Raw genomic sequence first — 22,658 nt, 5'->3', positions numbered from 1 at the left:
CTCTCGCTACACGGCAGCTACATGCACCAGCGCCCCTTGTGATTTTTGTTTCTGTGCCAGCTTTCTGTCTGTTCTGCCTGCTATTGTTTTTCTGAGGACAGAAAAAAAAAAAAAAAAAGGAAAAGAAAAGTGAAGAGCGAGAAATAAGTGCACCATCAGGAGGGGTCGTGTAATGTAACAGCTGCTGCTGATGGACTTTGAGATTCACCTCATTTTCCATTTGTCTCCAGTCTATTCAGCCCCTTTATCTCCGCTGCACTTGTGCTTGTTTTTTTTATTTTTTTATTTTTTATTTTTTTCCAAGTGTTTCACTTGATAACAGCTTTCAAATGGGATGTCAGCACGTTTAGAGAGAAAAACAGCGGGAGCATAAAAGAAAGTAGCGAGGATGGTTTTTAGGATCAAGTCTAGACATCTGTTCTTACCAGAATCCTCCTATCTCCCTCCGTTTGTCTTCTCCCTCTTCATCTCGTTCTCTGTTGATTTTCTCTCCCTCCTCCTCCTCCTGTTTCTCCTCTTCTCCAGTTGGCACCGTCTCTTCCCCTCTCTCCGCCTGCCTCCCCCCCTCCTCTCCCATCTCCCCATGTGCCCCAACAAGTGTCTTATATTTCCAATGATGATGTAGCTCATAAATCTTGATAAAGCCACTGGCTGTTCCGTTTCGGTGGAACAGGAAACTCTTGCAGGAGGAGGGAGAGACATAAGATGAGGAATGGCTCTCGTTCATAAGGTTGTCCTGTTTTCCTGCGTTTTCCATTTTGATGGCGTCCCCTGGGAGGGGAGCGCTCTTTTGTATTTAGAGCGCCGTTTTTTTCCCCGTTGGAATTCACTCGAGGGAGCTGCAGAGGTGTTGATTTTAATCATCACTGTGTTTGTTCAGCCGTCCAAATATTTGCATCTGCATCTAATCCTTTTTTTGTTTCTGCACCATTACTGCTAGTCGTTTTGCAACCGCCTCACGCTCTCACTTCCAATAATTAAAACAATCCAACAGAAAACCTGCGAAAAAAAGGACGATTTCCTCGTCATGACCCCGGCAGACTGGCAGGAGAACAGAAATCAAAGCTGTCGCCTCAAAATTACATTAACATACGACACATTTGTTGAGTGGGAACTGTGGATTCTGCCAGGATTATGTTGGTGGTCGGTGGCAGCAACTTTAGCTTTATGGTTTTGTAACAGAATCAAGTCGTTGGGAGCGGGTCCAAGTGGAGGATGGCTGTACTCTGTCACCAGAGAGCATCTCGAGTCCTGCTCCTGGTTTGATTCAGGCAAGGAGAAAAAAGGAGTTTTCCCAAAGTCACATACTTGAGAATTACGGTTATTTTCATTTTAACTAATGCAAATTTTAACCGACTTTTAAAGAGGAAATAGCAATTTAATCATTTCCATCCACTGAGGCTCCGTTATTATGGATCCATCTGCTTTTCTTGCGACAACCCATCACACTCTGCCTCTGACTGGTAGCCTCCATTGGCTGGGTTGGTCAGATTTAGGCATGAGGAGTCAGACTGGTTTCAGTTACGGTAAGAATATCAGGTTGAGCTAATCAAGAGGCGGAGTAGGTGACTGCAGCCAATAAAGTGCCACAGGAACACAAATTACTTAGAATTTTTGCAGTTCTGGTTTTAATTAACGGTTTGGGATCCATGATGGATGTTTCTGAACATAATTTAAGTACCATTAACTTGATCCCACAGGCTTTTTGTCGAGGGGAACCAGGGCGGATTTGAGTTCTGGGTTAGCCGAGAGAAATCCATCATCCCTGCAGAACCTTCAGTGATAACCAAAAGGAAAAAAAAAAGTTGAGTTTCTTTCACCTCCTCTCTAGTAAAGTCATTTTCAGATGAACCCGTTCAGACAAAATAATATTTTACAGGCAGAACATTGATTGTGTTTTACAGTATATTCCTGTTTGCAGCAGGCAGGGAACAATAACCATTATCGTTTTGTACTCCGGGGAACTCATCCACCTCCCCCCCATGTCTCCCTGCGGTGCCGATGATGTCATCACACAGGTGCAGCGGCGAGAGGATTAACCACTAATGATCGCCTGTCATTCTTTTTAAAAAATGTCTAATTGGTCCACGTCATTACGTGGCAGCCCCGGCTCGCCTCGTCTTTGTCTCCACTGAAACAATGTTGTGTGTTTTCTCTCAAAGCCTGTGTTTCTGTAATAATGACACATTTCCTCTGAGCAACAGTTGTTCTCTCTGGTGCTTTCAGATCTTCTGGGGATGAGGCCACTGCTAATAGTATAGTATTAAGGCAGAGACAGGCTATAGTTAGTAACGGCATTACTGAGGCTTTGATGTGCGGCGCGCTTGATAAAGACACTAAGCCCTGTCTTGGGCGGCCATTATTCTCTGTGCTGAGAGGAGCTGGGATATTGTCTTTGGAGGGTTTCAGTCCAGGCAGAGTTATCACCTTATTAGATGTCTCACCACTCATCTGAGCTGCCCATTCCATCCTTTATGTTTTCGGGCCAATTTGATCATAATAATCTCATGATGTGGTGTGTTTTTGTCCCCATCATTTGTCATCGTCTCTATATTGTGTATTATGGGGACCAGGTGTCATCAAGGTACGTTAAAACAACACAAGGGATGCAGCAGTACATGCGTTCATCCCAGACTGTCACCTTACAGACGATGTCGTGCTGTACTGAGAGCATCCGTCAGTGGTGAGAGTAAAACCGTCGTGATCCACAGTCAAGTCCAAACGCCGGTTATTCACCTGGAAACAGATTTTCAGCCACCATGAAACACCAAAAACAAAACGAGTAAGAAGTCTGCTCAGCATCTCGGCTATTCGAGTCACAGATCTCGTCCAGTCGTCTGTGTTTGTAGCATTTGTGCCTCTTGGAGAACTTTAAATTTGAATGACGGACAAATAATATGGTTTGCTGTGCGATTAGTTGCACTACCACTCTGGAGTGCAGGGACAGATACAGAAGACTCAATTAGCATAAAAAAAACCCACTGGGAGTCGAGGAGAGCACAGAGTTAGGATTTTAAACTGTAGGGATTTTAAAATTTGATTCACTGAGCTGTTAAACACTGATAAGTTAGCTAGCTTGGTAGTTTTGAGCAAGGAGGGCTTGTTTAACTAACTAGACCAGCTTCAATTGAAGCCATCACGGATCCCCACATCTAACACACAATACTTAGAAGTGTTTTCTTTGACTGTTGCTGATCGTGAGTACATGTTATTTGTGGTCAACGTAATGCTTCTCATTTTCCCCTTCAGGATTTTCTCCACCTCTATCATGATGCCAGAGTCTGGGCAGCGTCAGGATGCTCTCTGACTTTTCCTCCCTCTTGGTCATAAACGTCTCGGCACCAGCTGTTTGTTCCTGTCATGACCTTGTTGTCGATACAGACAGAGTTGACGGTGTTGACACGTTGCTATTGTGTTTATCCTTTCAGTTTTGTTTATGTTCCATTCCCTTATCAATGTTTGTTGCCTGACCATGCTGAAGATGGGATCCCCGTCAGTGAAGCTCCCTTCAGAAGGTCTCTCTCTTTTTCTATAATGAGCTGGAGCACATCAGCTTCTCTCATAAGCTGCGGTTGTCACTTACGCTCATAAATTACACGGTGCAGCCTTTTGACACTTTAAACATAAAGTGCTTTCAAATTTTACTAGACTTCCAAATAGATGCAATTATGAAAATGGCAGAGAGGCAAAGGAGGGAAACGGGGCGATGATGAAGCTTTATTGACAGAAAAGAGAAAAAAAAAATGCCTTTAAAAAATGTGATGTGTGTTTTCAGGAGGCTGATGTAAATGTTACAGCTGCAGAAGTGCTCAGGACATTACACAAATATTAAACGCACATGACAATGGCTGACCCTCTAATGCAAAGGCAGAGGTCATGAACCCCAGTCCTGAAGGGGACGATAAAAGGGCAAGCAGAGCGTTTCCAACACTTGCACTTGTGTTAAAATATTAAAAGGCCACACACTCCAAAATACGACATTTGAAATAATCGATTGTGCAGCTCAAAGCATCCACATCGTTTCACAGACCTTGATTAGGGCCTGAAACATGTGATTTAATGAGATATGTGAGCTTCACCGTGTAGAAAAACGCAGTGTTCAACGTATGAAAGCTACAGAAAGATGCTCTGTGCTGACGTCAAATCCCAGTTTATACATCATGGTGACTGTGGGGATCTCTGGGGAGACTTTGGCTTTAATGCCACCCAAAAGTTAAAGATGGGGTGGAGTTGCTCCCGCATTCACATCGCAGCATAATAGCTTGGCTGCTGAACGGCTGTGTTTTGTGTTCGCTACAACAGAGGAGGAGTAAAAAGTCCTTGTTCATGCAACATTACTTTGGTGTCTTGCTTCAATATTCACAGCAGAGGCGGTCCAGTCTGTGAACAGCTATTACCTGCCACAAGACACGCTTGAAGTGATGATAGCCTTTTCGCCAGAAGTCTCCCAATTATGGTTCGGAGCGGCAAATCTAGAAATGTAATCTAACCGCAAAGTGGCCACCTCAAAATCTCTTCAAAATGCACTTGTAGAGCAGGACTGCATGTGCAAGCGGGCAATCAAATGTAACTAATGAAAAAAAAAAGTGAAGTGACTCTTTGACGCTTTGAGAAAATCTGAGAATATTTTAAATTCTAAAAACTGCTGGAGAAACATGAAGCTGCTGCAGGAGAGGAGTGCTCGCCGGGATCAACGGGTTCGCTGGCTACACCAAACGCGTATGTGTTTCATGCAGTGGAGGAGATGATTGATCGCACTTTGTTTTATTTTCTTCGGTGAATTTGTGATGTGGAAATTTGAATCTTTTGACGCACATGTAAAAGGGCAGAAGTGACTGTTTTCTGTATTTTCTGTGTTTTTATTTGCACGAGTTGTTTTTTCATTGCCTGGTTTTATTACTAAGTGGTTTGTCTGCATCGCCCTCTTACCTCACTTGATTGCTTGATAACCTGCACCTGGAGACCTGCTTGATTTTGTTACAGGCACTGGCAGCCACCAATTGGGCATCTGAGAATGGCGCGAGGGACCAATGGCACGATCCGAGGGGTGGGACCAAGAGGCTTGGAGGGATGAAGAGACCTGCAGAACCGTGACGGTGGTGTTTTTAGTGTGGAGAGACAAATGCTGTGTTTCAGTTGAGGGTCTGCAGCCTTGGAAGGACCCGGCCTTTGTGGTCTTCAAAGGCGAGTCCTTCAGAGAGACCTTGTGAACTGCGTCAGCTGTTGTTAAATGGGACGGTCTAGCCTTTGGAGCATTTCTTGGTTGCATCACCAGATGTTTTACCCTTACCTCACGGTTTCTGCCGCCCAGGTCCGGGAAAGTGATGATCTATACCACGTGATGTTGCGTGCTAAGAATCTTGGGATACCTGAGACCACGAAGGATAGTAGCAGCATCCTCCAAAAATAGGGAAAATAAGTCTGCATTTGTGGGGAGCTTTCGAATTGGGACAGTCTTCGCGCGCCGTTGTGATGTAATTGACCTTCAAATGCGTCCTCGGCAGAACCATGACGGCAGTGTACCAGGCAGGTGGTGAGCCGCAGACTGAAGAGCCGCCACCTTTCCTCTGCTACGCTGGGCGGCAGGTTTTTTAAAGACTCTTAACTGTATGCATTCAACAGTTGTCAAATAAATTTGAACAGTTTTTACCCCGAACTCTTTGGTCACCCCAATATAAAACCCCCCACCTTTCCCCGTTATAGAGTTTCCAGGACAGCGTGAGATTTCAAAATGCAAATTTTTGCATAGTCACAGATGTGAAAAATCATATCAGACACATTTCATTAATCCATTATACAGATTTTCACTATAGTCTTATTGTGGCAACCCCAAAAAATCATGATGATCTGAAAAAAAAAATGCTCTTGTAAACTTTGTTTTTGTCATCTACATTAAAAATACGAGTGTATTTAACACTGACGGTCAACCAAATAAACTGATAAGCAAACCATCATCAAAGCCTGACATCTGCACTGGATGCAACATATTCCTGAGTAGCATTAACACAATATCAATATTTGTTGCTTATCGTCCATATCGGTGCCATCGTGACATCTCTACTGCAGATGGATCCACTTCATGCATCTGAAAACATTTCTTTAATGATCCGAGGGTCAAACTGTATTTACGTTGAAGCTCAGGCCCAAACTTCAGCCTTCACATGCTGCCAAAAACCTAATTAGCATTGCTTAAAACTTACTTAAAGCGAATCAGTTTTAATTAATTACATTTACTAAAGGAAATTACTTATATGCTCTTGAGTGCTTCGGTCTCGCCTACAGTTGCTTTTTTTCACCCCTCCCCAAGATGAACAGTTTTAGATCTCTATTATTGAGGTTAAGCGTGTATTAATTGAGATCGAGTGTGTAGTAATGCTGTCCTGAGGGAGAACGAACGAACGAACGGAGGGGGAGGCCGCGGCGACAAAGATGTTTAGCTGGATTTAAAACTCGGGGAAACCTTGTTTTGCTTGTCCTTCAGTCCCAGAGGTAAGTGTCAGCAGTTCTTCCTTGTTTGTCTTCCCCGGGAAGCACGACTCGTACATCCTCCTGTGATCCGTACGACCGGCGTTGAGTGAGTGAGCGTGTCCGTTGATTAAGAGTGTTATTTATGAGGTTGAAGTGCTGAGTGCAGGAGTTCCAGAGAGGAAAGCATTACTACTGCTGCTGCTGCTCGCTTTCTTAACACTCATACAACAGACACACACACACACACACACACACACACACACACACACACACTGAGTCTTTCCCCTTTCCCTCCCCTCCTGCAAACACACACTCTCACAACAAGGTGAATTTTGTGCCGCCTCGTGCATTTCTCATTTCCCCCTTTCCCAGTGACGTTTTTATTAAAGGATAAATTGTAGACAGTGCTCTCTGTGAAAAGAACATATTAATTCAGCTGTTGCTTAATTGCATCAGGGATTTCGACGCGCTCTCCTGTCCAATTTGCTCGTATGGCTTCGCTGCGGCAAAAAAATAAAAAATAAAAAGCCCCCCTCCGCTTGCTCCTAATCTGCAAAACCAAGCGAGTGTTTTTCTTTCTTTCCTTGAAGACGCTGGATTTATATTGGGATTAATAGAAGGGGAGAGATGCAGCAGCACTCCAGCTCTATCACCGAATTCAATTTAGCGTTATTCTTTTTTTTTTTGTTTGTTTCTGTTTCTCTCACTCCACCCCGAGCGTGCCTGAGCGCTTCTTTTCTTTTTCTCACAAAACCCCCCCCACGGTTACAAACACACACACACACACACACACACACACACACCTTATCAGTATATTCACTTGCAGGAGCGTTGATGTGACATAACACTTTTTATTAATTACATTGTATCACGACAGACTGGTCCACGTTCAGAGAGAAATCACATCTTCATCATCTTCATCATCATGACTCACTGTATGACTGTACAAGTTCCCCTCTTGGTGTGTGTTTCTGTGTGTGCGTTGACAAAAACCCAAAACATTGCAAAGACAGACGTTGGCTGCAATCAGTCGGAGCGTTTCCAAGCTTGTTTAATTTCACCTTGTGTGCTTTTGCAATACTGATGCTTTTTCTTACATTTGTAGGCATAGAAATAGTGTCATACAGAAACCGTACAGCGTTTTTTTGTTTTTTTTCATCCCCCTTGTCCTATTTTTAAAACCTTCTACAATCCACAAAACATCCAAAATCCTTTTTTGCTTCTGTCTACCAACGGCGGCAGTGGCGAAAAACCCTCGAAACACAGAGACAAACAGCACGAAACCCAAAAATACTGTTACTGAAAATACTGCATATAGCAAATCACAGTTTCATTTTTTCCTTGCGTTTTTTTTTCTTCTTTTTTCTTTTTCCAGTTTTGAGTTTTTTTGCAGAGGAGCAGTTTTCGTGGTATCACATTCTTCAGGGCGTTGGGGCTCCAGAAGCATCCGAGCACAAAGATAATCTTAAGAGATGACCTTTGTGATATTCCGACTCTGTTAGTTTAGACTGTGATGTGAGGGGTTGTGAGAGAGCGATGGAGGGGGAAAGGCGGGGGGGATTAAATGTGATATGGATCGTAACGCGCTCAAAGTCGCGATGTGTTATCTGTGTGTGTGGAATATGCTTCGGTTTAGCAGACTCACGCAGGTTTTTAGCCCCAAACTCAGCCCAGCGTTTGTGTTGTGGTGAGGCGACAGGTTTAAAAAAATAAAAATAAATAAAAAAAAAAGAGAAAAATATCCGTTAATATTGCTGATATACTTCTGCAGGCTTTAGCAGGTTATGTTGCGCAGAAGGCTGATTTCGGAGATGGTAATAAAGCAATCGGGTGATTCCATAAATCTTAGCTGCCATAGTCCGGCGTGACTGGGTAAAGTCATTTATCATGAATTGGTGAAACGGCGACGACAGATCAATTCCTGATGCCTCCGTTGAGTCTCAGTGCATCTGTGCTAAGATTTGGCTACAGTCTGAATCCCTCCTGACGCCAAATCAGCCTTCTCCACACACACACATGCACACACACACACACACACAAACACACCGCCGGGAGAATGAGTAAACGCTGCTCTGCATCCCCCCCCGGGGGGTCAGCTGCATGTCATTTTTGTGTATCTGTGAGTCCCGCGAAGCCACGCCATTCCTCTGCCCTCCACTTCTAGAGTCTAAAGGAGAAAATAGTACAATCTAGATACCGACACAGTCTCGGACACAGCAGTTGTGTGACGCTTATCTCTCTCAGCAGCTTATTCACATTTGTACATGTATTTTTGTTCATTCCTCTCGCTGTTATTTCATTTTTACAAAAAACGGGAGGAGAAAAAAAAAGGAAAAAAGTAGCACTTTTTAGAGACCAAAGTTTAAGACTATCACGTACAGTATAGGCAGCATAGAAGAGGAAAGTTGGTTGAATAGTCTATTTTACAGTAGGTCACTTGAAGAAGAGAGAGAAAGAGTAGAAGTCTGTGATTGTCAGTCCCTCCTGTTCCCGAGGTGTCCGTTCATACAGCAGTTGTTGTTGTTGTTGTTGTTCCTCCTTTTCCGTTTGTCCTTGTTTGACCAATGCGTTTTTGATCTGAGGCATCGATGCGAAGACGGCCGAAGTCTCACAGAGTGCTCCCGCGTTCTTACTGACAAGTCTTCATCAAAAAAAACCACTCCTCTCACAGCTTCTTCCTCTGTCAAAACATCACCGCCGTCCAGCTCGACGTGTTTCGTTATTATTTTTTCAGTTTTTTTTTGTAAAAAAAAAAAAAAAACAAAAGAAAAGAAGAAGGAGAAGGAAAAACACAGCAGGTACGTACGCACAGTGCAGCCAGCTCGGATGTCACTTCGACCTCCTCTCACTCGTTTTGACATCGGAGGCGTTCGAAAAAAACAAAAACGCGCTAGCTCGCACACGGGCCCTCACACACCCTGCCCTCTGTTACTGCAGAGTCGTCAGGTGGCTCACAAAGTTTTGAGTGCGACTCACTCAGTGCGAGCTCAACTCGACTGTACAGCGGGGATGGATTTCGAGGACCTTGTTAGCCTGCCTTGTCAACGCAGCAGCCATTAACCCCCTCGCATTCACACCCCGACAGGTGACGCTGATTTCACAACATGTCACACTAAATCCACAAATGTGGCAGACGGCGGCGAGACATCCATCCCTGCTGTAGAGCGCAGGAGTGCAGGCTAGGTCGCTGCTAAGAGGGAGCCCGACATAAAAATACATAAACACTCAAGGTTATTATCGTAACATAATCAATTAAACCAGTGATCAATATCAGTCAGTTTGTTGTTGCAAAAGGCAACCTCAGATATAGAAAGAAATGTACAAAATGCTTCTTAAGTTATAAATAATAAAATCAATAAAATCAACATCTTCAAGTTCACAAACATCAATACCATCAAGTGCTGTAGTCAATAAACAAATAAGACTTATATTTCCAGATTGATGTTTTACATCGAATTAAGAATGGCTGTCAGTGAAACCACATGTGATCATGACCCGTCTGTAAAGAGTAAAATATGCTCCAGTTAAATGAACATTGGATGTGTCTTTTCCTTGCATGCATGTGAGCTGTCGTGTGTGTGTGTGTGTGTGTGTGTGTGTGTGTGTGTGTGTGTGTGTGTGTGTGTGTGTGTATACAGAGTGTCCGTGAGACTCCTGACCAGAGATGTGAGCTGTCTTGTAAGTGAGTGAAGTGGTTTCTCAATAATGGGGGATGTGTGGTGCATTATTGAGTTTATTTTCAGTGTAAGCTGTTTGGTGGACTGCCAGTAAAAATGAGTGTGTGTGTGTGTGTGTGTGTGTGTGTGTGTGTGTGTGTGTGTGTGTGTGTGTGTGTGTGTGTGTGTGTGTGTGTGGTTGAGGCCAGCTGTAGGAATGTGACGGGAGCGTGAAGTTGTGGAGAACATTTGCGGGCCGCACTAATGATGGATGCTCACTTTCACCCTGTCTCCCTGAGGACATTCACACCTCCTCTCTTTCCTCCTCGCCACCTCCCTCCTTCAGTCTTTCCCCTCCGTGACCCGTTCGTACCTTCTCCTTTCTACCCCATTGCTTCCCCCGTTCTGTTCTGAACTCTCTCCCTTCCTCCTCGTTTCTTCAGAAATATGCGTTATTACCTCTCCTCTTCACTTCCAGGCCAACGTCTCTCTCTACGGTTTTTCTTCTCCTTCACCTCTCCTCCCCATCCCTCCATCCTTCCTTCCTTCTCAGCCATAAAACAATAAGTCTTGAATGTCTGTGAGGAGACTGTGCTAATGGAGCCCATTAGGCTGTAATGAAATATACATTACACCATTACAGTGGACGGGGGCCTGGCTAAAGCACTGCACCGCTCAAATAATAAAACATGCACAATTCAATTTCCTTCTCGGCTCGTTTTGAGTGTCTTCCAGTGTGTGTGTGTGTGTGTGTGTGTGTGTGTGTGTGGGATGACGGGATAAGGTATACAGCATGTGTGTGTGTGTGTGTGGGTGTGTGTGTGTGTGTGTTGCGTGCACACCCCCCCCCCCCTCAGCGCAGATGTGGTTTTCAAGGATGTCTGAGTGCTGAGAGCCTTGATGATTTAATATGGGGTTGACCAAACGAACCACACCTTCCACAGCGCCACCGCCCACACTCCCCCGATCCCGACCACTAAAAAAAAAAAAAAAAAAAAAGAAAAAAAAAACCAACCCAGCCTCCGTCCTCGGCGAAACCTTCCCCCCCCCCCAGCCTTCACGATCGCCGGACAGCTGCGGACAAGTGAATCAATTGACCCTCCGACACGAGTGCTTGACATCACAAGTGAAGCATCTGTCACTTTTCTGAGGAGGGTAAAGCAGTCATCATGTTACCATGTGTGTGTGTGTGTGTGTGTGTGTGTGTGTGTGTGTGTGTGTGTGTGTGTGTGTGTGTGTGTGTGTGTGTGTGCAGGACGGAGCAGTCCAGGGCCTGAGTAAAGTAAATATACAGAACAGAGAAGCAGTGGTGAAATGCAGACACGAGTGCATATATCCCTTATAATCATGTCTGTTGCATGAGGAGATAACGTAGATCACTGCCAGATGGATCATCTTTTTTTTTTTTTTTTTTTTTTTTTTACATTTCTAGTATTTGGCATTCCCGATGTACAGTGTAGTTAGAATACCTCAGCCGTCCTCCTGGACTATTTTGTTCACCACAGCAGTCCAGTTCATCTCGAGCAGGCACTGAATTGTTAGTGATTTCTTTTTTTTTGTCTTTTTCCACCATCTGACAGGCAGAAAACAAACCAGATCGTGTACTTTTTTTTTTTTTTTTTTACCTCCCCCATCATTTTCCTTGTTGTTGTTCTTGTTACAGTCAAATGCACCGTTTGTGTGTTTAATCGCCACCTGTGTTGGGTGTTTTTTTTTGTTTTCCCCCACGGGCCAATGTTGAATGAATGCAGACATTAATACTCATGTACAAGTTCGGAGAGACAGACAAGCAAGACAGACAGACAGAGAGACGGAGAGACGGACAGGGCGAGAGGGGGGAAACACAGTGTCTTCATGGCTCCACGGAGCCACTTCCTCTGAAAACGTCTCACCGTCGTACAGTCTCATATTTACAGGCAAAAAGAATCGAAGCTTCGGGTGATCCCTCCCCCTCCGCCGGATGTTGAAAACGAGTCCTGTTGTCCGACAGGCAGCGAGGGATGAGTCTCTAAATTTAAAGTCCTGTTAATCAGGTTTCATCAATTCAGCCCCAGTCAGTTTTTAAAGCATTGGAAAAGAAGTGAGAAGCTTTTTCTCCCCCCGCCCCTCCGCACTCTCTCTAAAGTTAAATCACTCTCAGTAAATGTCTCTTCGGGAAGGAGGAAGGAGGAGAAGGTAGCAGAGATGCACAAAGGAGAGGAAATTGGCAGGAAGGAAGGAGCGAGGCGATTGGGGACGGGTCGAGGATTTTTTTTTTGATTGCCTTTAAGAGTTTTGATAATAGCTTCACATCCTGTACAGCGGCGCCCTGCGCGCACGCACACACTCGCACGAGCATCGCACACGTCATTCGCAGGTGTCACCGTGTCCACCCTGACACACACACACACACACACACACACACACACACACACACACACATGCATGCAACCTCAGACACACTTGGATACAGTAAGACACGTATCCAGAAACTCTCCTCCATTCTGCTCCTCCTGCTTTCAGCCCAGTATATCCAGGTATACAGGTGAGGCCTTGGCCAGGTTGAGGAGCAGGCCGTGGATTTCCTTGATGTTGAGTCTCATGTGCGGCTCTCGCTGCCAGCAGCCCAGCATCAGATCGTACACTTCTTTAGGGCAGGTCCTCGGGCGCTGCAGCACCCTGCCCTGGGTTATACACTCTATCACCTGCAGAGGAAGAAAAATAGACAGCAGGTTTGATATCAGCGGTAGTCCAACAAAACAAAAAAAACTGCAGGGATTCAAGCTGAAATGTTCAAAACTCGAGAAAAGATGATAGAGCTCCTGCACGATGAAGATTTCAAACACATCAACAGCTCGTCAAATTCAGCAGCTTGTTCAGTGGCCTCAAGCTTCAAACTATGACAATCTTCCTGCCCCAATGTCTGGTTAGACTTTCAGAATAAAGCGTGCTGCCACGATGTTTGCACGTCATGGTAAATAAATGATTTACTGAAGAGATGACAGAGGAGTAGACAAATCCAATTTTTCAGTAGCAGTGTGTCAGAGGAAATATACTGTTTTGGCTGAGACTTAAATATTAATACTGAGATATTTTGTGGACAAATGGGAGGAGAAATTATACGCTGATAGCGGAAAAGAGCTCCCTTCAGTTTTTTTAGTATGAGTAATGTATTATTCTCTGGCAGCAGTTTGAAAAAGATCTATATCCTCAATAGCTTGTGACATAATTGAGCATTTTATAATTTCTTCAACCTTTCAAAGCTGTTGTGTTTATCCAAAACTGCCACGAAACCAATATCTCTAAATGATTAAAAATCCAGTTTGTACGAGTGTCGACATTCTGCTAATAAAGCGGCTACCTATCTTACTGTTATCAGTGCGTGGGAGCGGATAAATAATGGATATATCTCCAAGAAGAACTCCACATCCTGTGTAAAAAGATATCTGAGGCATGAGATTTGGGTCAGAAGGTGAGTGAACTGTGAAACAGCAGAGATCTTTAAAAGATGTAAACGGGAAAAGAAGACCGTGGAGGAGGGGTAGAGGTTAATTCTGGATGTAACCAGAGTGAGTCGGGAGAAAAAGCGGGCTGCTGCCACGGTTAGAGAAGCTGTAACCAGAGTTGAGTTCATCATGAGGCTGTCGAGGGTGAAGGTGAAGGTGAAGGGTTGAAGGCCTGTTGAGACGGGGTTTTCTGTCCCGGAAACTGGGTCAAGACCCGGAGAGTAGCAAAGGAGAAGGTTTGTAAGATTTATGGATTATTCAGAAGAGATAGTTAACATAGTTATTAATACATTTACTCAGTTGTTGTTTTGTGTTTGTTTTTCCTGGCTGATACGGAGCAGCTCCTCTTTATCGACACTGAAACACTCTGAAGACATTTTGGACTGAATGTGTGTGACTGACCGATGAATAATAAGTCAAACACTTAATATTTTGTGCTTTTTGTTGCCTTGAATAGTTAAAGTAGTGCATGTTCCAGCGCCTCTTTGCAGCTTTATGACGTGTCTTTAAAAGCCTGTGTGACCCTATGACCCTCTCAGTAGACACGTTCTGAGTATACTGTGCATCATTTTGACAGATCTCCCCCAAGGTCCAGTCTGATAATATATATGGAAACCTTTAGCTCTCCACTGGAATTAGAAATTTAACTCAAAACATGTTAATCCACAGACGGGCTACTGCCTGTGGATGGTTTAAATGTCAATACCTATTATAACCATGTTGTAATTGTTTATGTCATTTATCAAGACAAACTCTCTCCAGTGACAATTTCCTGATTGTATCTGCTTCATTTCCATCTTGATTGAATATCCTTAATTTTCATCCCTGTTTGTTTGGTGAAATAAGTGATCTGGAGACTTCAGCTCGGGCTTTTAGAGAATGTGAATTCTAATTATGTTACAAAACAAACAATCAAAAGAACCTTTAGAGTATCTCTTAATAAACTTAAATGGTTGGTTGCAGCCCCGCTGCTTATTATTAAAAATGAAATAGAACTTAATCTCAAGAGAAACCGCCGTGCAGCTGTGGCAGCATGACGAGTGCAAATAAAAAATATGAAGTATAAAAAAATCATCCTCATGTTAGTGGCTGTGTCGCTGCACGCTGGATTTAAAAAGGACTTTTATAACAGGATTGAAATCAAGACCTCAAAAAAACCTAAAAGACCCAGAACAAATAACAAGTTCGGCACTCAGTAGAGCGCATACCTCCGCCAATGACCATCAGTCCTCTTTTGTACTCACTCATAGATGGTAGCCACCTAAATACTGCAGTTTTTCATCAAGTTTCATTTTTTACAATTTCAAAGAAAAAAAAAAAAACTAGATCTGCACAAAAGGAGTCTATTCTAGACTGTGGCCCGTGCACCATTTATGTTTCATGGAAATCTGCTCAGTAGTTTTTGTTAAATCCTGCTGAGAAACCAACCAGCCAACAAATGGACACGGGGGAAAACAAAACAACTTCAATGGAAGTAAAAAACACAAAACTCAGCAGCTTGTTCAGTGGCCTCAAGCTTTAAACTATGACGCTCTTCCTGCTCCAATGTCTGGTTAGACATTCAAAAGAAATGTGTGCTGCCAGAATGTTTGCATTGTATGAGACTTTTGCACTGTTATCATGGTTGTCAGGATGAATCCAATGAAATTATTCACAACTTATCGAGTTTCTAAATGATTTGCCTTGACTTCATATAATGAGATAACTCAGGCCAAAGCATTCACACTATGTCCACAGTGCCTATGAGAAACGCGTGCGCTGAACGGATCAAATATTTAGTTTCATTTCTAACTGCGGTTCGCTGATATCTCCGGGCGGCAACATCTTGTTTGCCATCACTTATTAAGCTGACGGTGCTTCAGCGGTGCCGTTTACATAATCGAGTTCTGTTGTTTTATACTTTTTGACTTCGATTCTTTTTGTGGAGATTTCTACATTGTGTTGAATCAATTACCTCCCCTAGCTGGATGCCTGTTCAAAGCATCTTTGATTTTGTGTCTGCCGCTTGCGTTCAGAAGTGGAATAAAAACAAAAAAAAAAACCCAAAAAAACCAGTGAAATTTCAGAATGTGTGATTTATTCTGTACCTCGTTGTTGGAGAGCTGGTACCAAGGCTGCTTCCCGTAGGTGAAGATCTCCCAGAGCACGACCCCTAGACTCCAAACGTCGCTCTCTGTGGTGAACTTTCTGTACATGATGCTTTCAGGGGGCATCCAACGGATTGGCAGCATGGTGTGACCTCCGACCTGTGAGCACACACACAGAGAGAGAGAATGAAAAGTCAGTAGAGCTCACAGCAAACAGAAGAAATAAAGTTGCAGGGAGTTGTTGAGTATCCTCAGTTTCATGACGGACATCTTTTTGCTCTCTACTCTTTTTCTTCTCTATTAAATTCTATTCTGCAGCATCATGCATTTAAAATGCACGGTCATGCAGCTTCTCAAACTCCTCACGAGGCTTCACTCGCTCAATTTCAATACATTTTAAAGCGGCGCTGCGAATATTTCACTCCGTCAAAACTGCTGCCTGAGGCGTTTAAGTGACGGAGGCTTGGCACAGTAGATTGCATCATCTCCGTGACTGTGGCGCACCTCGCTCCCGATCGGCGTAGAATTCGATTTAACTTAAGAAACGTATCAATTGCTTTATAATCCCTCAAAGAAATAGAGGGTTTACGTATGTGCTGTTGAGCTCACTCGGCAAGTGGTAATTAATCGTTTGCTGATCACAGTTACAGAATAAACGCAAAGATGTAACTGATCCAAAAGCAAAATAAAAGCTGCTGGATCAGGTAAACAGTCAAATGTGTGCTTTAAAAAAATGTATGAGCCAGTTTGTGAGCGTAAGCAGAAAGTTAGCAGTCGTGCATTATTCATTAATATCTGATAGAGTATAAAGTATTACAGTATGGATGATGTGTAATGTTCCCGTCCCACGTGACTTAAATTCAATTAATCAAAAATACAATTTAATCAAACTTAAATTAAACTTCGTGGTGAGCAGAAATCAGTCGGCTAACCTCACGGCTACTCTGAGACACATTTGGTCATTTCATTAGCTCTAATCTGTCCCGAGCCTTCAGGGCCCGTTTTGTTGCATTCATTTGTTTGTTTCTGCTGTTGTTCATAAACACTGATGATTCATGTCTGTCTCACGGACTGGGACCGTCTGAAAAATCTCTCATCAAAGCGACAAATGGTGAGCGAGCCCCTCGTCATCAAGCACACAGCTGGGTCAAACCTGGCTCCTACATTTACATGTTTTGTTGTGTGAATGATTCATACCCACCTGAAGTTTTGGAAGCGGTCCAGTAGATCGAATCAGCTGGCGGCCACGACACGGTCTCTACAACTGCAATGTGGCTGCGACAGTCAAAGTTACGTCCGCTAAAAGTGTTTGTTTTTGCCACTGGAAGGCCGAAGGTGTTAATCTAAGTGTCTGACAAAGACAGAAGCCTTTTTTTGTTAAATAATAAGATCCTTTTTGTTACCAGAAGTCTCGCTCAAGGAGAAGTAATGCTCTCCAATCACCGTGAGTCGCTGAGAAAAGGTGAGTTAATGAGAGGAACTGCGGGACGCACTTATTTCCAAAGTCGTGGCTGATTATTAAGCTGATTTTGACAATGTAGATGTGACGACAACTGTGTCAACTCACCTTCAGAGATTTCAGAACACGACTTGTCCTTGTTTTCATCATTGTTCAACAAAAAGGTCTGTCTAAGAGGAGTGGTTTCCATCATTTTGTCAGAAACTTGGAACAACTTCAGCCTGTCAGTAGCACAAACAGGCACTTTTAATGGGCGTCACTTTGTTGTCGGTCGTAGCTGATCAAAAGATGACGGTGTCATGGCTTTCAGCTGAGGTGATCTACTGGAATAAAACACTGGAATTCCCCTTGGATATAAACATATCACAGCAGATATCCCAGTGCTTGACTCTTTAACTTGCTCAAAGCGAACCTGAATGAAGCCCAACACTGTGTACCGGTGCTGCTCTCCCTCCATCGGGCCTCCCCTCCTCCCTTCACTCCTCCTCCGAGCATGAATCTAGCGACCGATCTGCGCTCCATCGCTCCACACAGATAGCGCAATCCATTTTCTGAGGTTTATGCGTGTTATTAATGGCTCGGTACCCACACTTGGTCTGTTTCTTTGTTAGTCAGTGGGTTATTTAATGGAGTAATAAAATGTACACGGCCACATAGATAGCCATCAGGTTCACTGGTGCGCCTGGGGAAACGTATCCGCCTCCATCTCTTGCAGCTCTAACTCTTCATAACCAGCCGTTCGCTTTTCTCCCTGTGGTACTTTGTCTCGCTGCTGCTTTGTCTGTTTGTTATTTGCATTTTCTCTCTCTCTCTCTCTCTCTCTCTCTCTCTCTCTCTCTCTCTCAAATTCAAATATGCTCTCCTGGCAGGGCCATAATGGAGTGCAGTATTACCATAACAGTGTGGCACACAGGTTACAATGTAAGAGTGGGAAAAAACACAACAAATGGTTCATCTGCATTACATTATGCACAGCACAACACTATGTATACTACAGCTCACACCTTTTTTTTCTTTAACATATGATGCTTTGTCAAAATTGCAATTACAGTAACAGTTTGTGTCTGTCAAAACACATTTTCTGTGTCTGAGATCACTCCCATGAGGAGTCCCTCTGGTTCACTTCACCTAGCTGGAATGCTAAGTGGTGAATGAGCTGCACCACCATGTTTCCGTCACATTACTGAAAAAGCTGTTGGGTGTAACTGGTGATGTAGCAGAGCTAAATTAACCGACAAAGCTAACGACAGCTAAGCTTGCTTGTGGCAGTCAGACGAAGAGTGAAAAAGGTATGGACACACAAAACGCAGCCAAGCAAAGCAAAACATCCCACAAGTAGTTACGCTTGTTATCCCAACAACGGTCGACAAAATTAAGTAATCGTATCAGTCAAGTGCTGACTTCTGTTGACTCTGAAACGTATGTATCTCCAGTTAAAGAAACAAATCATCGCTGCATTATCAAATTATTGGTGATTAAGCGTAATATCAATAACGTTTAGAAACAGCAACTTCCTGTTTATTATAGTTAAAAGCTAATTTACCAAATTTTCAACACGCTTTGTATCGATACAATTTGTTTGACATTGCAAGTGCACAATTTATAACTTCTCTTCATTTTGTCTGAATCACCCCCCCCCCCCATATTTTTGCCTGCAAAAGCCTGAAACATGTCATCTGGTGGCTGTAGGATGGTATACCATGATATTAACCACGAGCCTGTTCATCGTCTCTTTCTAGCATGAAACGATTTCAGAAACATAGTTTAGTGTAACATGATATTGTTCATTTTAAAGCGCTTTGAGCGGTCAGTAGACTGTCCATTTACCATTCATCACCAGTCGCCTTACTGGTTCCTGTTTCCAAACAGACTCCTAACCAAAACCAACTGTACATCGCCCATCAACAGGAGTGTTTATTGGCCCAGTGCATTCATTCATCAACCTTTTTTGAGCAAAAGGAATTACCACATCCCTTTTCCCCTGTTTTCTTTGGTTATGTAGCACTGATTAAAACAAAAGAGACAGTCTTTACCAGCTTGAATATCTTAACTTGTAATGATGCAACCAATTATTTTGGCAAATCACATTTCTAAGAACAAGGGAGACTAACTTATTGCAGATTTATGCAAAAGCTTTTGAGTTACAATCACGTAAAACTCAGATTTTGGTGAAAAGTCATCAGTGTCAGTGTGACTGTCATCTGATTCACAAACCCAGAATTCAAATAAATTTGTAATCAATATCATGTGAACATGACACAGACATTGTTCAGTCTATTCTATTAATGGCTTACTGACTGTATTTGTGCACTGATGTGTCTGACCCCGCTCATTACATTAGTCTTTCTGTTTTATTCATCACGGCTGATCATTTCCCCCGATGGCCTGAAATATTAATATCAGGCCCTTCAACTGCTGGGAGACATTTTTTTTTTTGTTTAATGTTTGTTAACTGCCTGTGTGAGTGCTGTGCCTTCAGAGAGAGAGAAGAGAAGAGAAGAGAAGAGAAGGGCAGTCTTTTCCAAACGGCTCTAACGAGCCTGAATTGGGAAAAAAGAAAACAGAGGAGGGAAAACAAATGAAGAAGCAGGGAGGGGAAATCTCAGATTTAATCGTCTTGTCGTCAGGCAGCAGAGGGTCTCAAATATTAAGAGAGTCACGTTTACAGTGGAAGACCAAACATTTTCCAGAGATTCTCACTGAAGTGGAGACGACGCATCTCTCTCTGTCATCGGCTCTTTCTCTGTTTTCTCTTTGCTGTCAGCGGCTTTGTCGTCGGTCTTTGTGTCCTCTGCTGTTCCCTCTCTCTCTCTCTCTCTCTCTTTCTCTCTCTGCTCAGTCTGTCTCACTCGTTCTCACCTTCCCTCACCGCCTGTCTCCCTCCCTCGCTCCCCGTCTTATAAATATGCATCATTTCAACTCAACCACTGCCTGAGTGTTCCAGGAAAGCCTTTAAAAAAAAAAAAAAAAAAAAGAGGCAAAATAAAGCAGAAGAGGGCTGTGGGATCTCTGTAGTGACCTCCTGGAGGCTGCGGTCTCCATGGCAGCTGCACCGGGTTGAAAAAGAAAGCATTATGGGAGTGTGGGAGGGACTTATGTGACTAACTCCGCCCACTCTTTGTTACACAGGAACCCTACCTTAATTGCCCTCGGTGTTGCCATGGAAACAGAAACTCTTTCCAAGAATGCCAGTGTCTGCCTGTGTGTCTACCGCGTGTGTGTGTGTGTTGGTGTGTGTGTGTGTGTGTTGGTGTGTGTGTGTGTCTTTTCCCTGGAGCTCGTTCTCCTGGCGGGCTCAGACAGAGTAAAATGGTTGACATATTGGTTTTTAACACAACATGCTGTTGTTTATTTTAGCGATGCTGCCCCACGTGTCAAATTAAAGTCCCGGTTTTAGGACTTTTTAATTGCCCTAATCCTAATCTAAAACACGTATTTAGGGATTAATGTAGTTTTTTTTTTTGCTTTTTTTTTTTATTGGCGTATGTATCTGTAGATAGACAGATCACAGTGTTGGGACGTGACACATTTTGGGTTGTATGTTTCCTGCCTTGGACGTTGAACGGCTGCCTCCATCTTGTTGTGAAGAAGGATGTACTGATGGAAATAAGACCTGGACTTTGTCCTTGTATCCTTGACAGTGTGTTGTAGTTTATATTTTCAAGCTACTGTTGAATAAAACTCATCGATCCCAATATAATTAGGGAGGAAGCCATGGAGCATTTAACCCTTTTTAGAGAAAGACATAAGCAGGGATGGAAGCAGACTGTACTAAGCTACATATTTCAAACAACAATGTAAAGACTGTCCTATTATGTGTCTGATGGCTAAAGCACAAGGAAGATACTATTGTCAATGAATGGCTGCAGTACAACCTACAGTATGTTGGGTAATCAAAACCAGTGCTGAATAGGAATGCTATCCAGGAGGACATAACTTCTGCAGTCAAGAAAGGAAATAGAAAGTGGGATATCAGAACTTGATGGACACAAATATCATCACAAGCTCTGGACTACAGTAAACAGGCTGGAAACAGGCCAAGAAAAACATGGAGAGAGAACGATAACAAATGCTGATGAATTAGCTTTCGTACTATTTAGTAATCAGATAATAATAAAAAAAAAAAAAAACAGAGAATGGTGAAGCTCACTATGATGGCACGAGGTATGAATGGGACAAGGCTGAAGAAGCCGCAGTCTCAAGAGTGTTTAACACTGATGAAGGAAGCTTACACAGTTAGCTCAGCTCCTTCGACCTTGCTGCTACTCAAAAGCATCGCGAACAAACATTTGTGAATACCGTGCTGACTAATCGTGTGCAATCTATTGATCTCAACCTGCAACCAAAGTGGAAATTAAAGGTCAGCAGGTGGCATTGGAGGAAACGTGTTATTTAATCAGGGGAACAGAGAGTTGCACAACAATGGTATGTAACTTATGAGACTTGTGATTATTCTGAAATTTGGGAAAAACTGTGTTGATGTGGATCTCACTCCTTCTGTTGCTAAGACCTGTTCTGCCAAGCCGCTGTTGGTTGGATCAGTCAGGTTTAGGTATGAGGAGTGTGACTGGTTTGGATTAAAGTAAGAATATTAGATAAGATGTTAGTAAATCCAATAAAACCAACAAAGACTAAAGACTTTCTATTGGCATAATGAGGGCAGGATAATGACAACGTGTCATCTGACAGCTTCTTTCTCATGTGAAACTAACAAAACAAGGATGAATTTATGTGCTTTTCATTTGGTTTCTTTGCTTGTTTTCTGTCCACTTTGATAGAGTTTTATATTTGCGGTTTGGGTTTATGTTTGTTTTCATGTAATTTTAGTGTGAGGTTTTAGTTTGGCAGTGAAATAATATAACAAATAATGATGATACTAGAAACTATCAAATACGATTTTACAGAAGGTGATAAACATTTTTATGGAAATCACTCAACAGATTTTGTTTTGACAATTTCTTGCTTTTGCACTGAGAAATGATTCTCCATATCTGAATATGTGTTGTCAGTATTTGTCTTTCAGTCTCTGTGTTGATGTGTGACAGCGGCGTGTTTTTGTCCGTCCACATGCACACACACACTCTCCCCTCCGCGGATAATTGCTCCATTCTGGCCTCTCCAGGTGCTCCATTAAGATGCTGTTTGTCTGTGTTGGCCGGGGCCTAGAGATGGGTTGTAAAAAAAAAAAAACACCAGCCAAATTACTCTGCAGAGATTGTTTAGCTCTGCTTTGCTGGCGGTGGTTTTTGTTCGGTCTGTGTGTCAGCGGCGCAGAACAGTCGACCTCAAAACCCGAGCAGACATTTAAGTCTTCCTCATCCCACACATCTGGGCATGAAATCAGTTTAGGGAGAAAAACGTGCCCATATGTGTGCGTATTCGCTCTCTCCTCGGCTCCAGGTGAAGTCCAGCCACACACAAACACACACACACACACACACACACACACGTACACACACAGCATGTAAAAGACTCAAGGTTTGAAACGAGGCATCCTGTCAGC

At 43.2% G+C, this 22,658-nt stretch overlaps 1 protein-coding gene across 2 annotated transcripts in view; it reads right to left on the bottom strand.

Moving 5' to 3' along the window:
* Positions 1 to 10,029: 10,029 nt before the first annotated feature.
* The window catches only part of ntrk2a (neurotrophic tyrosine kinase, receptor, type 2a), a 90,949-nt gene continuing 78,320 nt past the window's right edge, over positions 10,030 to 22,658 (bottom strand). For both annotated transcript variants that reach the window (XM_037098572.1, XM_037098571.1), the window contains exons 19-20: positions 15,697 to 15,855; positions 10,030 to 12,808 (exon numbers count right to left, since the gene is read on the bottom strand). In XM_037098572.1, coding sequence (XP_036954467.1) covers positions 12,623 to 12,808; positions 15,697 to 15,855 — 345 coding nt within the window. In that variant the 3' untranslated portion in view covers positions 10,030 to 12,622. The remainder of the gene's footprint in view (positions 12,809 to 15,696; positions 15,856 to 22,658) is intronic.

The sequence above is a fragment of the Acanthopagrus latus genome, chromosome 5 (assembly GCF_904848185.1).
Source record: "Acanthopagrus latus isolate v.2019 chromosome 5, fAcaLat1.1, whole genome shotgun sequence".
NCBI lineage: Eukaryota > Metazoa > Chordata > Actinopteri > Spariformes > Sparidae > Acanthopagrus > Acanthopagrus latus.
This window is presented reverse-complemented; position numbering and strand designations above follow the sequence as displayed.